Consider the following 17,206-nt stretch of genomic DNA (forward strand, 5'->3'; position numbering starts at 1 on the left):
CACTTAAGGGGGTGTTACATTAGATAAATGTTTTCCTAGTTAGTTACTTTATCAATCAGGTCCCTTTTCACACTAGCATGCTTAATACTACTAAATTCATGTGTTCTTTTGTCTCAAGTCACAATATAAAAATACATATAATGATCTAAATTTACCATCACCTAAGATTTCATCTAAGTTTTCTTAAGACTTTACCATGGGCAATTAATCATTATTTTATCAATTTAATAACAATCCATATTCAAGGACAAGGAAGGATGTGTTAGGTGATGGTTAGGGCAATCTATTTTTTACGAGTTTACCAATACCTTCTAAAAATAAATCAATTTCCTACCACTCTTCCAATATCATGGCTAATAGGGTTTTCCCCTTTCTCTACTTGCAGAAACTCTATGCTTGTTAGGTGCAGAGACAATATATTCGATGTCTCCAATTTTTAATGTGTCCAATTTTCCTTGGGTAGTTCAAAAAGATGGTGAGATTGTGCTCACTAGATCTACTTTTTAGGTGGACTCCTTTGTGGTGGTTTTTAAAGATTTGCCTGTGGAAGAAATCTTTGTGTTTCCCCCTTCTACAAGAACTTCCTATGGTGGGGGTCTTTGTTGAGGATATTGTTGAAGTTGAGGAACCCATTGATCCTTGGTTTGTTTCTTAGAGTAAGGAGTACAAATTTCTATTAGAGGCATGCCTTTAAGAGAACCTAGATCTTCTTAATGGGGATTAGGCTTGTGAAAAGGAGAAGAGTATCTTTTTTTTGGATGAGGAAGAAGATCTTCCTTCTTCTTCATCTAGTTTAAATTTCTTTGCTTTTTAAGGGATGATGGTACTTGTGATATCTTTCATAATGTCAATTTGCTTCCGATGGATTTGTTAAAGAAATCCCATTTAAAGTCCTCCAAGAAATATAATAATTCTCAAGTGATGATATTGGATGGTAAATTCTTGGGGTTGAAAAAGGGGTTTCTCTTAAACTCTTTAGGTGACAGAGCTCTAAATACGTATTACATTTTTGTATATTTTCCTAAACCCACTCTCTACTCTAAGTGAAATGGCATAGGTTATAAGTTTTGTTCACCTTATAATGTCTCTATGGTTTTTGAGCATGTTGTCAGGAGTTGTGCTAAGAACGGATCTAGGGTTGTCATCCCTTCTCCTATGAATGGTGAATTGGATGCATCTTCTATTAATTATATCATCCTTATAATTAATAAATACAAGAACATGTGCCAAAGGAGAGAACACCACTTCAAATTGACCTCCTTTGGGTTAGCTCTAATTTCTACCAAGTGCTTGTGTATGTTTTTAGTTATGAAAGTTACATTATTGTATTCAGTGTTCATCACGGGGTCTTGGATGTTGATATCCATATACAAGATGGGAACTAGCATTTTTCCCTTTGAGTTATCACCAAACACATCAATGACTTGCTATAAACACCTTGGCATTTTTAAGATAGGAGGAAGCAATAAAGATGCATTCATTGAAATGCACAAGCATGCAGAGTGATCCAACCTTCTAACCCGATCTGGACCTACTTATACACACTTAAAAAAACTATCAACAAGTAGAAGAAAGGCAAGTGGAAGCATTATAGATGCATGCAGACGCATGCATAGACATGCAGTGCCATTGAAAATCAATGGTGCCTACAGCAAATGCAGACCATCAGACTCCCCCACATCATCAAATAATCTATATTGTTCCCACATTAACATTAAAGAAAACCAAACTTCTTTTGCATAGGGTTACAAAAGGTATCATCTATGAACTTCTTGATTAAATGGTATATTATTTTTTTATGGTAGGTGGATCTAAGGTGATTACTATTAACTTTTCAATAACTCATGTTAGTTTTGTCTAAATAAATGTATCTAATATATATATATATAAAATTAATAAAATAAAATAATATATTAAATAAGAGATCAATAAAAATAATAAAAATATCATTATATTATATGAAATTTATAGAATATTTCATTCATAGAAATTGTATTTATAAATATTGTTGAACATTTCTTTGATTGTAGATGGATTTCCTCTTTCAATTATTGTAATAACAGAGTTTGTTTTACATGATACAATATATCAAGTCAATTTATATAGAAATAAATTATATTTATAATACTAATTATAATATAAATAAATACAAAATAAAGAATAAGAGTCCAACAAAATCAAACCAACACTACAAATAAATTAATAATAATAAAGACAGGTTTTACCTAGTAGGCACAATTTGCTGTGAAATAGTCAACACTAGCACTACGAATCTGTCCAAATGATCCAGTAATATTCAAAAGAGGGTGGACTCATTCCTTTCAAAATGACAAATATGAAATTTTTATTCATTGTGACTTGCCCAGAAATTTCGAGCAACTGCGGCTGTGTGACTGAATATTTAAGAGTTGCATCTGCTCATTAAAATTCGAATCAGGCGTGTGAAGTGCAAACCAAAACAATGGGCCGAGCTCCCTGCTGTGATAAAATTGGACTAAACAAAGGTCCATGGTCACCTCAGGAAAATCGAATACTCGCTGATTTTATTCGCATGAATGGCCATGGGAACTGGCGTGCAGTCCCTAAACAAGCAGGTTTCAATTCTACACACTAATTTAATTTTTACTCCGCATCTTTCTTTTTCTTTCTGCAGTCTAAAGCTGATAAGTATCTTCTCTGGTGATGGCAGGACTGTTAAGATGCGGTAAAAGCTGTCGTCTAAGGTGGCTTAATTACCTCAGACCAGAAATTAAACATGGGAATTTTACTTCTGAAGAGGAAGACACTATTATTAAGCTTCATCAGCTTCTGGGCAACAGGTTTGATCATTGTTCATAATCTTTCTTTACTGATTTGTTTGTTGCACCATATCCTTGGCTGATGTTATTAGATTGTGTTATGTAAAATACAGGTGGTCGGCTATTGCTTCACGCCTGCCTGGAAGAACAGATAATGAGATAAAGAATGTGTGGAATACTCGCTTGAAGAAGCGGGTTTCAAGAATGGAACTCGATCCAGTAACAAATCATTCAAAGTCACCCAAGGCGGAGCACAATCTTATCTTGCTTGACTACTCCCACAGTAGTGAGAAAAGTCCATCAATGGAGGAGGGCAATTCAGGTCTCATTCAAGCAAAATATTTGGTTGATTCTCCCACCAGAATCTCTAATTCCTCCAACACATTGTATGATTCATATAATCTGTCAAGCGGAATCCTTTCATCTATAAATAGTATAGACAGTGAGTTTGTAAATGGAGATTCAAGTTTAAGTTTAGATTGGCTTGAATCCAGTTGTACAAATTCTTTAGATGAGCCACTAGATATTGAAGATGACACGTTTATTGTTGAAAACCAGGATTATGCAACGGAAAAAAGTACACATGAAGTAATGTGGAAGTATAGCTCAAACTGGGAAGCTCACTATTTCACTACTTTCCAGAAGATGATTTCTTGAGCTGCATGGATGATGTAGACAAAGATCCCCATTTACTCAATAATATAGAGTTGCAGAGTAATGGTGATGATTGCGATGGGTTTGGTTACTGGTTAAATATTTTGAAGCAAGCCGGGTCATCATCCACGTTATTGTAGATCTCTTTACGTTATTTATTTATTTTTGTTTCTTTAATAAATCTTTCCTATGAATCCCCATGAATGGAGAACTGTTCATTTTCGTTTTCGTAAATGTGTGATTGACCAATTCAATCTACACCCAAATCCAACGTAATTAAACAATTGCATGGTCAAGAGTAAGGTCCTATGTTATAATTTAGTTTATTTTGATTAGTCGTAAGCACACGACCCTTTAAAAGTGTTTCTATACTTTCTTAAAAGTTAATCCTTTTATGATATTCTTGTTTTCACTAAGTTTATTATAAAAAAATTTAAAGTAATTAATTGTCAAAATCATCTTTTATTAAGCATTTTAATAATATCATAAAAAATAATATTGGGAATATGACATATAACTATTAAAATAAATTATTCACAAATGAATAAAATACAATTCAATAAATAGAAAATTATTGAACATGTCAATCGAGCTAAGGCTAAGAAATTTTGAATAGACTTGTTTTTGACAAAAAATGACATGTTCTTTCTTGTATGTCTTTCAATGACTGTTGCTCCCATTTTATAGTGTTCTTTCACTCCAGCTTCCATTATTTTAAGTTTAGAGATTATATTATAACTCTTATCAAGAAGAAATATATTGTCATTGTGGATAAAATTTAAAATTTTGAATGTATTCCCCTTTCTCATGTTCATATGTTGTGTAATTACATGAATTGCGGATATGGGTATTTATTTTAGTTAATTAATAAAAACTCTAGAGGTAAATTTGGATGAAAATGTAAAAAGAAGGGAACAAATTGTACTCAACCACGTGACATTTTTTTTATTATGCACTAGCTACATTATTTTAGCACCCCTATTTCATAACCTTTCTTTGATATCTAAATTGTAGTAGAGCTCCAACATTACAAATTCAACAGTTACAAGGGATGGCCTATGTTGCTAAGGTTTAAGCAACAAACTTATATAAGCAATCACATGACACTACCATATATGAATGTAACCAAATTCAATGAAAGAACACCCCCCCACTCCCCCTCTAAATTTATGAGGATAAGTTCCCCTTCTATATGATTGTTACAATAAAGTTCAATAAAATAAGTAAAATTAATTTCCCCTACTAGTCAATGATGAGAATAAGTGCCCCATCCATAAGTGTTATGCACTTTCGCTTGATTCTTTTTATAAACAATATTTTTTTATAATTTATAATTTCTTTCTAATTTTTCTCATTGTTTGTGGATGTTATTGATGCACAATGTGGCTATCTATCTTGGAATTTTTTATGCATTCATTCATATCAATATTGAATCTAGCATTCATATATACTAACTTCCCAATTTGAAATAGCATTGTCTCTAATCTTTGTATATTTTTTATCTTAGACTATATCACATATATGGTCTCATCCCCTAGGCTATAACTTATGCACATTCCAATATCTAGTTACAAAATTCAAATTCCACATTTTAGGAATTTCCATTAAGATAGATCATGTTTTGGTCTATTCAAGCTGATTACCTAAATATCTTAATAAGTTTTGGTTGAGGTTTCACAACCAAAAAGGTAAAGTGGATGTCATTATAGAAAAGCAAGGAGGTAGTCAAGTCAATAAATGGATTAGGTCAACAAAGATAAAGAAGATGCAATAGTTAGGGATTCCTAAGTCTAGGTTGAGGGGAAACTATCAAAAGAAATAGGCTTGCATCATGCTTTAACACCCCCCCCCCCCCCCCTCTCTCTCTCTCTCTCATCCCCTCCCTCTACATAAATCTCCCTCTCTCTCTTTCATTTTTTTACCTAACACCAATTTTATATTCTATTTTGTAAAATTTGATTGCTTTCATCTAATGTTTTATATTCAAATTTTAAACACACACACACACACTTTACTTCCAATTTTAAGTTAGTTAATAAATATGATCAATACTTCTTTGAATAGGCTTACAAAATGTACCATTTGGGGACTCCTTGCTTATGGATATGATTATTTTATATTTATAGAATAATTTATTCATATGGATCTAATTTATAAATTTTTGTTTACCATTTCTTTGGTTGTAGTTGGATTTTGTTTTGAAATACTATAATAATAGAATTTGTTTTACATTGTAAGATTGAAAATTTGTACAATATATTCAGTCAATTAATATACTAACATATCTATTTTTTGAAAAACTTATGTAAATGTGGTGCACGAGCACCCTTTTGCTCACAATGGTCAAATTTGGTTTTTTGGTTAATTTTTTGTTTTTTCATGTTATTAAAGTCAATTTGGGTCATTACTATTCATTTGGACCCATTTCTGCAAGTTTGGGGTCAATTGGTTCAAAATTGTAAAAGTTGTCAAAAAATTTCAAAGTTGTCTTTCCAACTTTTTGCATTTTCTTGTTAACTTTTCATAGAGTTATTATAAGGTAGTTGGGGTTGGTTGGAATGGTGATAGATGATTGTATGGGAATAAATAATCCTACATTGTATGACCCAAGGGTTGAATTTTTTGTTTTTAAAATTTGAACAATGAAAACATACAATTTTCTACACTTCTCCACTTTTTTCTACTCTATTACATGGTACGGATCTATACATCCTGGTACAGTCCTAAGCTTGATTGATATTGATAAAGGGATGAATCACCTTTACTTTTAAAGTGTTTTGGTGTTTTTTCATTGAGTTTGGAGAAACTTATATAGTCATTTTACCATAGGCAGCCCTATAAGACTTTTCTTTTTTAAGTTGTCGGTTGTTGCAGCAAATGGTATGGATTGTATAATTAATTAAATGATCTGATCCCAATTGGGAATGAAATACCATTGAATCTACTTTCCATAACTTTTTATCTCATTCAATTTTGTTAATAAATAAGCAAGTTATAGTAATTTCTTCTCAAACCGGTATAAACCCTACCTAAGGTAACCAGTGAACAAAAAAAATGCATAACTTTGCCATCCACCATTACAAAATCCTAAAACTTGGTGGAATGGATTTTTTTATGATTCATTTGATGTCCTAAGTTTGTAGGGCCTGATGTGGAAGTTTACACGTGTGGTGATGCAATGAAATTTTGATATTCCTGTGTATCAGACTGTTAAAAACCAGTGAGAGACAAGAATTGCATTAAGAAGGAAAAAGGTTCTTTTGCTTTGTGTTTGTATTCATGGAGATGTGTTAGAAATGTTGGAATCCACAAAGTTGTTATTGTTGTAATTTCGCAAGCCCAAAACTAGTAGTAAGTACATACTGTCTAGTGTTGGTGGTCTAAAGCCTAATGATTTTTCAAGTCTAGAAACCTCAAGAGTACATCCAATAGCACTTAAAAGATGGAAAATGTAACCATGGCCTTTGAATGTTGAATTTCATTGTACTTATCCCTACCTCTGCATCAAAATGATACCCAAATATATCACATTTGTTCATTATTCAACTTAAAAAATTATTATATTATTATATTATAATTAATGTTAAAACATAAGTATATTGTGATATTGTAATTAATACTAAATTATTATTATTATATATGATTATGTTTTTGATTAAGATAAAACCGTTTTTATAGGGAGCCAAAACTCAAATCCAAAAACAAAATGATCAAAATAGTATTAAACCAAAGAAGTACCAATATCCAAATGATGACAGAAATAGGAGAAATACCCCACAAAGCCCAACAAAATATAGTAGATAAACCTGGGCAAAACAACCAAAAAATAACCAAAAATCTAACCAAGAGCTTCCATAAGCTCAAAAATTTTCTATTATATTTTTGTGTATGTCTTCAAGCTCCTCCATGATGGTATTCATGGCACTTTTCTCCTAGTTCCTACTCCTAGTCCTGGTAGATGGTCCAGTAGAGACCTACCCTACCACACCCTGTGGATTTATATCTAGATTCTTCTCTTTAGACTTGGTAGCTGATGGTGGAATACTATTGAGCGGGTAGGCTTTATGAACTGCAATTTTCTCATTCAATTTTTTGAGACCTTTAGCATTGTTTTTCATAACCTCTTTACTAATCTCCACCAAACCCCTGAGATTGCCCTTTAGTTCATTAATACTATTTTCGAGATTGGCTAATCTAGCTTCATGCTCTATTTTCATGAACTTCACATCTTCTATCAATTTCTAGGTTATTTTTAGGAGTTTACCAATTTTTTTAGGCATCGGGTTCTCTGCAAAGGTGTTGATAATGGGTGCAAGCAAGGAGTTGGGTCTCAATCGCATCGCGGAATTCTGCGGGTTGGAAAAGTTTCCCACTAGAAATAGGAGCCCGATTTTTATGAATTGGGTGCCCGTTTAGCTTCTAGGGCCCGAGGCATTGAATAAAACAGGCGCACATTTTTAGAAACGCACCCCCTTTTCACTTTGGGCCACTGAAGCAAAACGGGCACATGATTTTTACAAATCGGGTGCCCAATTAATTGTGTACCTGTTTTGTAAGTTTATTTAACTTTTTTTTTAAGCCTTTTTGTCCTCATTTTTACTATTCACAAAATAGGTGAGAAAATTGAGGAAGCATGGGTGCCCATTTTCAGCTTTCCAGCCGACCCCCAAAACCATTTTTTTCCTCATGTTAGGTACATAGCTTTTTTATATATATATTTTTTTCATTTTTTAATTATTTTTTTCCTAAAAACATGTTAATTTATTGTTATTTTTTAGTTCTAGCGAGTAGTTTAAAGTTTGAAAGTTTGAAAAAATGTTTTTCTTTAATAATGTAAAAAATATTTAATTTTATGTTTAAAATAGTTGTTTTTAGTTTTCAAATATTGTAGAAAACATGAAAAAACAAATATCTAAAACTTAAAAACCTAGGTAGAAAACAAAAAGAAAAACATAAACCGAGACAACTACAAATTGTTTGATGGATGCAAATTTTAAAAACTACCAAAAAAATTTAACCCTAGCAAAAAAACGAACAATAAACCCTAGACAGAAAACAAACAATAAACTATAGATAGAAAATGAACAATAACCCCTCTCTCTCTCTCTCTCTCTCTCTCTCTCTCTCTCTCTCTCTCTCACTCTCTCTCTCTCTCACACACACATTACCTACTCTCTCTCTCACTCTCTCTCTATCTCACTCACTATCTCTCATTACCTACTCTCTCTCTCTCTCTCTCTCTCTCTCTCTCGCAGACCCCTTAGTACGTCCTAGGACCACTTGAGACATTATAGGATCGCTTAATACATTCTAGGACATCTTTTGACCCTATAAGAAACAAAGAACCCTTTAATACATCCTTAGACCCATTTTCACCCCAATGCTACATATATTTAAATGTTATACATGTGTATGGTTAGATGTTCAAATGTTTAAATTTTTGTTTGATATGTGTAAATTTTATGTTCTATATATTTCCAATGTTATGTATAAATGTTAAACTTGTATAAATAGATGTTAAAATGATATCTTAGGACCCCTTAAAGTACATCCTAGGACCTTTTAAGATACCTAGGGCCCCTTAAGATACCTAGGACCCCTTATTAGGACCTTTTATGACATAAGATTCCTTAATATTCCCTATGATGACATAAATCCCCTTAAGATGTCCTATTCTACCATAAATCCTTTTATGATTCTCTCTATCTCATTCTCTCTCTCTATCTCACTCAATCTCTCTCAATACCTACTATATCTCCCCCCTTGCTCTCTCTCTCTCTCTCTCTCTAGGACCCCTTAGTACATCCTAGGACCTCTTAAGACATTATAGGATGCCTTAATACATCCTAGGACATCTTTTGACCCTGTAAGAAACTGAGAACCCTTTAATACATCCTACTACATCCTTAGACCTAGTTTCACCCCAATGGTACATATATTGAAATGTTATCCATGTGTATAGTTAGATGTTTAAATGTTTAAATTTCTTTTTGATATGTTGAAATGTTACGTTCTATATGCTTCCAATGTTATGTATAAATATTAAACATGTATAATTAGATGTTAAAATGATATCCTAGGACCTTTTAAGATACCTACGGCCCCTTAAGATACCTACGACCCCTTAGTAGGAACTTTAATGACATAAGATTCCTTACCAATCCTCTCCTCTCCCTTACCCTCTCTCTCTCTCTCTCTCTCTCTCTCTCTCTCTCTCTCTCTCTCTCTCTCTCTCTCACTCTCAGACCCCTTAGTACGTCCTAGGATCTCTTAAGATATTATAGGATCGCTTAATACATCCTAAGACATCTTTTGACCCTGTAAGAAACCAAGAACCCTTTAATACATCCTTAGACCCATTTTCACCCCAATGCTACATATATTTAAATGTTTTACATGTGTATGGTTAGATGTTTAAATGTTTAAATTTTTGTTTGATATGTGTAAATTTTATGTTCTATATATTTCCAATGTTATGTATAAATGTTAAACATGTATAAATAGATGTTAAAATGATATCTTAGGAACCCTTAAAGTACATCCTGGGACCTTTTAAGATACCTAGGGCCCCTTAAGATACCTAGGACCCCTTATTAGGACCTTTTATGACATAAGATTCCTTAATATTCCCTATGATGACATAAATCCCCTTAAGATGTCCTATTCTGCCATAAATCCTTTTAAGATTCTCTCTATCTCATTCTCTCTCTCTCTATCTCACTCAATCTCTCTCAATACCTACTATATCTCCCCCCCTTGCTCTCTCTCTCTCTCTCTCTCTCTCTCCCTTTATGAACTCTCTCCTTCTCTTTTCTCTCTCTCTCTCCCTCATTCACTCTCTCATTACCTATTCTCTCTCTCTTGTTATGAACTCTCTCCTCTTTCATCTTTGTCTCACTCCATCTCTCTCATTAGCTATTCTCTCTCTATCTATCTCATTCACTCTCTCTCATTACCTACTCTCTCTCTCTCCCTCATTCACTCTCTCATTACCTACTATCTCTCTCTCCATTTATGAACTCTCTCCTTCTCTTTTCTCTCTCTCTCTCTCTCTCCCTTTATGAACTCTCTCTCTCTATCTATCTATCTCACTCTCTCTCTCATTACCTACTCTCTCTCTCATTACCTATTCTCTCTCTCTCTCTCTCTCTCTCTCTCTCTCTCTCTCTCTCCATTTATGAACTCTCTCTCTCTCTCATTACCTACTCTCTCTCTCTCTCCTCTCCCCTTCCCCCTCTCTCTCTCTCCCTCTCCCTTTATGAACTCTCTCCTTCTCTTTTCTCTCTCTCTCCCTCATTCACTTTCTCTCATTACTTATTCTCTCTCCCCCTTTATGAACTCTCTCCTTCTCTCTCTCTTTCTCACATCATTTTAATTGTGCGTAAAAGTTTGACTGTTTAAATTTATATTTTTAAATGTTGTATTTAATTACAAGTTTTTTTTTGGAAGGTGAAATGTAAATTAAATAGTAATTTTAAATTTTCATGTTTGTATATATATGCAGATTATATTCACAACATGGATGAAATTAACATAGATGATCTATTAGGTCAGAAACCACCTCCACGTCCACCTTCCCCTCCACCTCTACCTCCACCTCCACCTACTACTGAGTAGTTCTCATCACGCATATCCACACCATTAGACATGACCCTCATCCTCCTCCATAGCTACTACTTCTTGTAGATAGTATGCAAGGCATTGTGCATTATGTACAAACATTGGATGATGATTTGGATAGCTATCACACATTGAGGGAGTCCATGTGTGCTTATTATTCTGATGACCTCTCTTATAAAGAGGTCAATAATTTGAAAATTAGAAAAAATGATTTGAAACGTTATTTTGTGAACCCGAAAACGGGTGAGGAGATAACTGGCAAGAAGCCACTTATCTCTATTAGATGGTGTAGGCACCCACAGATAGTTGCACACTTTTGGGAGTGTTGGTGGATGGTATTTGACCATCCACCACACTCTAGTCACAAGTTGTTGATGTATTTTTTGAAAAAAGTATGGGCTGAATTTGAATTGGGTAGAAAACCCAATTACTTGGACATAAGATCATTCTACAGGGTTGGCCGAGGCATACTAGGGGCCAAATTGAGTGATAGAGCCAAAAATCATGTGCATGATGATCCCCTTGTTCCTCTTCCAGCACCAGTTGTTCCTACACCTGTTCATCATCGAGTAGTGGAATCTTCTCTTGGTTCATTGAATGCCCTTTCAGGAAATTTGTTAGAGTATTTTCACTAGGTGAGGGCTACTCCCAACATAGGACATGTTTGCACGAGCTGCGGGGGTATATGTACGGGTCCCCAGAGTGATGTTACCCATGGAGGATATGGTGATGCGGCCCATGGTGGATATGATGATGTTATTGAGGGTGTACATGATGATGTCATCTCATCATATTATAATCTCTTGTGCGCAGATGATGATCATCCTACAGAGGTACAAATTTATTTATATAATTTACAGTGCAATATTAAATTCCATATATATACACATATGAACCATAACACGTGTCAAATTTTTTTTAACAGAGGAGGGTTGACACCACGTCATCAAGGGACTGCCATCATCTTACCTTGACACCTTGAGATGTCGGTGCCCCAGTTACAGTATGCACTTTGGTCTAGATACATTGAAGTACATTTAAAATAAACAATTAAAACTTGAATTTAATAATGTGTATGATATTTTTTTTTCAATTTTATAGGGCATTTCATGTAACACTGAGGTTGGCAGTTCTTCATGCCCTGACCCATCGATCACTAAGCTCAACCTCAAATACCCCTAGTATATTTTTCATTCATTAATTTAAAGTGTTTATATGCTTACTAATTCATGTACAACTCTAATTCATGCCTATTTTTTCAATTGTAGGCTTCTAGGTTGTGTGATGATGCATCACATGTACGTCATGACCCATCAGTGACTTTGGCTACACACCAGACACCATATGTATGCTTTTCTTCCATAAACTTGTAGTCTTTATATACTTTATAATTTATGTATATAAAAGTTTGATTCATGCTTTATATATGTTGTTTAGGTTGACACCACTATCTCTCTTGGTATGGCTATGGGATTGAGCCAAATCAACCATCGACATTGTCATTTGAGATCATGATTAAAAAAATAAATTCTAATTTGTCTATTGTGTACCTGTATTTAATAGGATTATCAAAATTGATGTAATGTTTTTTAGTATAGGAGTTGACTGCAACCTCTTTTATTGTTCACTAGAGTGGACCTCCTCATACCACTGAGGGCATTACTTAGCACAGTCATATGGTAAAATTTTAAATGTTCATTATTTAATTACTTTATAAGTGAATTATGCAAGTCATTTGAATTAAACACACATAGTATTCTCATGTTATCTTTTAATAATGTACAGGAGGGCGCAGGCACTGATATTGTAGACACACAGGATGGTGAATCTTAGGAGCACATTCAACAATATGATGCATCTTATTCATCTTCACATGGAGTGAAGAGGACTACAGATTAGATGCATGAGAGCTCTTATATTATATAGTTAGAACTTGTTATGTTATTATATTATGGACTTTATATAATGACACTTGTTATGTTTTCAAGACTTGTTATTATGTTATTTAGACTTGTTATTATGTCATTTCCTTGTTATTATTTTATTAGGAAATGTTATTACGTTATTAGGACTTGTTATGTCATTATATATCATGAGTTGTTATGATGGACTTATAACATGGATTTGTTCTGTTATTTGTAGTAGGACTTGTTATGTGATTGTATATCATGAGTTGTTATGGTGGACTTATAACATAGACTTGTTATCATTCATTATGATCTACTTATTTATTCATGTAATTTACAAGATGAATTAAACATCAATTGTAACTTCTACAAATTTAAACATTAAATATAAATAATTCGATCAATTAATAGTATTTATTTGTTCATATAATTGACAAGATCAATTGGTTTTATGTGAACTATATTAGACTAGGATATGTACATATTTATGTAAACATTGAAACTTATTTATATTGAATTAAAAATCAATTGTAACTTCTACATAGAGTTGAGCATCATAAAGTTGTACTTGACACCTGAACACCAAATTAATTAGCTAGATATAAGAATAAAGAAGACATATATACATATAGAAAGTTACATATAAAAAGTTCACACAATTAACACAAACTTACATGCATAAATTCGATTCAACCTAATGTACCATTTGTATGCTCTCTCTTTTGCATTGTGTTTATAATTCTACCATGCTCTTCCATTAAAAGTGTCCATAATACATTATTACCAGGTCTCCCTTTGCATCTTTCTAATTTGATGTTTGTTGCCACCACCAAATGAGAATAGTGTATAATATTCTTTTCTGATTGGTAGTCTTCAAAAGATGGTAATCCATTCCTTCTTGTTAGTTATTTGCATAGCCATGTGCCAACGACCGCAACAAACCCAACTGGATACTGAAAACCATCATCATCTACTTGATAACATATCAACTTTTTCTCAGGTTCTACACATCTAGAAAGCCAATACTAAGTTTTCTCATCATTATCATAAGGTGCAACAATAGAATACACATGTCCTAGAAAATAAATTTAAATATATGTAGAAATAAAACCTGTAAGAATTTATAATTCAAATACAAACATAAATTATATGACAATACATAAATAATATAATTTAAAGTTGTAAAGAGAAAATTGAATTAAATTACCAGGTTGTATGTAGTTTGAAACATGATCATAATCTTCTGATGCAAATGCATGATCTGGGTCTTCATTTCTTCTAACATCTTGATATTGTGTCTCACTAGGTGTTAAGGATTTATGTTGTCATTCTTCAACCCATTCTATATTCTTACATTCTTTACATTTGCCTGCAGCACAAAATTGACAAAAACATGCAAGCTCCCTAGTCCATATAGTCCAAGTGTTAGAATTAGAACTCTTAAATGAATGCCATCTAGTTGACCCATTGATTGTATCACAATCATATCTTGGAAGGATATTCTCCTCTTCAACTAGCCAGAAGAGACATCTGATTTTATAGTTTTGACTTGATCCTGTAGATAAAGGGTGAACTCATAATGTTGGTTCCCATTTTTTGTTACATCCTATTTTTGTTGAAATCATACATTTTTTAGAAAATATAATGATTTAATCTTTAAGAGGTCTCATTTGAAGTAATTAATTGAAGAGAGTTAGATCAAAGGCTCTTAAATCAAAATTTATTTGATAGAACCTCTCTACTTCTAAATCATACATACAATGGAGTCTCCTTTGCATCTATCAAATGTTGATAAAAAACCAATTTTACATTAGCTTTTGGGGGGTCAAATGAATTCATTTATAAGTATTTAGTCCTTATTATAAGCTTTCCTAATATTATAATTTTTAATATATTTAATTTCATTAATATATTTTTATTTTATTTCTTATGAATGTAAGTTTTTCATTGAAACATGAACTTCTTTGTTCAATGCTTTGGGTAAAATAGTAAACTAAATCAATTTTTTTTTTTAAATATCCATGCACTAGGTATTGACATCTTCTTTCTAAAAAAAATTAAAAAATTGAATTTTGATATATATAAAACAAGTTATGTGTGTAAATGTATACCTATATCTAAATTATAATTAGTCGGACTTCAAAACTTAATAAAATGAAAAATATCCAGCATATCACTATCAAACCAATTGCATGCCCTAAGTATTGATGTTAGAATCCAAAATTCAAAAGAATTATTTTTTTATCATTTATATAAAAAAAGTTATGCATTTTGGGATGCACATCACTCTTAAAAAATGTTGTTTACTATAAAAAAACTACTTTTTCAGGGAGATGGAAAAATCATTAAAATTTTATTCAAAAAAAATTGAAAAAAATATATTTAGAATCTATAAACAAGATGTTACAAATCACTAGTTTATATCATCTTCAAATTCTTAACAGTTTATAAGTTATAGGTGTCAGAAAGTGAATTTTTTTTTTCAAAATGTTCATCTAAGTGTCAAAGTTGATCAAAAACTGGGAACCAGTATTGTGAGTTCACCCTAAAGTTGCACTACACCAATCCACAATTGCACTTGCATTTTTAAATTTAGATTTTTCCTCGAATTTGAGTTGTTCTCTGCAAAGGGCTCTCTTAACACATTGACTAGCACCATCATGTTCTCCTTTCCTGTGTCCAGCTTCAAAAAAACTCCACATGTGTTGGATATTAGTTTTCTTGTGTACCCTACTCAACCAATAAAACATTCTAGCATTCTTGAATTGCCTTGATCAATTATTTGACCATATTAGATGTTGTGTCATTTGAATTTCTCTCTCTCTCATATTCTCATAAAAGTTCTTGAAGCAATACCAGACAAACTTTGATGAGTGTAATTTATCATCACTCATATAGAAATGGTACTCTCTCAAAATTTTACGATCCTCTTTTGTACTATTAGGTGAATGCCTATGGACAATATGAACAAAAATTGCTACTTGCACTGAGTTATAATATTGTGATTGGACCTCATCCTCTGGTGCAAGCATGTAGTTCTCTGCAAAGTCAACGACTGAAAGTATACTACCAACAAGAAATGTATTCTTAGATATACGAAATTGGCCATCAAGCCATCTAGCATTTTGAGAGTGTTTAACATATTTAGGTACGATCTTACTCATAAATTCATTCATAAATGCATGAACACTAACTTTTTTAGTAATTAGATCGCACCGTCTTCCAACCTTTCCATCCTTCAATGTATACTCAACAGTTTTAAATCTTTTTACATCAACTAATTGTTGTCTAGAATCAATTGAAATATTTTCATGCAAACATTCATCCAACAATGCAAGATTTCCACATAAATCACATACACCAAAAATACATGCATTGAAAAGAAAATATTTCTTATTAGGTGGGTTGCAAAACAAACTTGATATAAACTCATTTATAATTTGAGGTGGTATATTTATACCATGTTCTTGCAACATTTAATTACTATGCATGGTAACATGTATACATCGAAATACATCATAATGGTAACGAAATTGAATGAGAGTTTTGCAACAACATGTGACTCTTTCCTTGTTAATCTGAACATACCAAGGTTCACACTTTTCAAATGACCCTTGACTAATGCTAATAGTTAACACCTTATCATCCAATTTGTTTTTGCACAATTCAGTTTGAGTTGTGTCCAAAAGGTGCCTTTTATGTGGATCACAAATTTTTGACCCAACTCTTAATTTAAGAACATCTCTAGCATTAGGTGATACTCTTGTATTATCATGCCAAAAAATTTGAATCAAAGTTTTGACTTCACCAGTAAGTTTCATATCAGACCTTGGGAGTCTACCACTAAAAGTCCACAAATTGTTTGCCAAATCACTTTCAAAGTTAACTCTTCTCTTTATAGCTCTTGTCAAAGTTTTACAATGAATATTAAGATATCCAGTTATGTTAGTCATCATTCTTTTATCAGAAGTTATTTTATTTACTAAAGCTATTGTTATTGCTCTTCGTGTCGCATTCCTATCTTTAGAACGACCTTTCTTTTTGATTGCATCAAAGGCACTTGCAATAGTTGATACAAATTGTTTTAAAGACTCATCCTTCTTCTTGGGTTTGACATAAATGCCTAACTTCTTCATCACTTTTCGCATTTTAGTCATTTTGATTAGTTGTAACATTAATTGACATTGAAACCCAAATTTCTTATTATAAAAATATTGTTTAAGCAAT

General features: G+C 32.6%; 1 protein-coding gene across 1 annotated transcript; it reads left to right on the plus strand.

Moving 5' to 3' along the window:
• Window positions 1-2,461: 2,461 nt before the first annotated feature.
• On the plus strand, window positions 2,462-3,455 carry LOC131872750 (transcription factor MYB13-like). Its single transcript, XM_059216148.1, has 3 exons — window positions 2,462-2,594; window positions 2,690-2,819; window positions 2,912-3,455. The coding sequence occupies exons 1-3, from the start codon at window positions 2,462-2,464 to the stop codon at window positions 3,453-3,455; spliced, it is 807 nt and encodes a 268-aa protein (XP_059072131.1).
• The last annotated feature ends 13,751 nt before the right edge of the window (window positions 3,456-17,206 follow it).

Source organism: Cryptomeria japonica, unplaced genomic scaffold (assembly GCF_030272615.1).
Source record: "Cryptomeria japonica unplaced genomic scaffold, Sugi_1.0 HiC_scaffold_754, whole genome shotgun sequence".
Taxonomy (NCBI): domain Eukaryota; kingdom Viridiplantae; phylum Streptophyta; class Pinopsida; order Cupressales; family Cupressaceae; genus Cryptomeria; species Cryptomeria japonica.

Bases quoted from the DNA above. Each gene is read 5' to 3' on its own strand.
- LOC131872750 (XM_059216148.1), top strand. From the start codon at position 2,462: ATGGGCCGAGCTCCCTGCTGTGATAAAATTGGACTAAACAAAGGTCCA. The intron at 2,595-2,689 runs GTTTCAATTCTA...TGGTGATGGCAG, and splicing joins TGCAGTCCCTAAACAAGCAG to GACTGTTAAGATGCGGTAAA. The intron at 2,820-2,911 runs GTTTGATCATTG...TGTAAAATACAG, and splicing joins CATCAGCTTCTGGGCAACAG to GTGGTCGGCTATTGCTTCAC.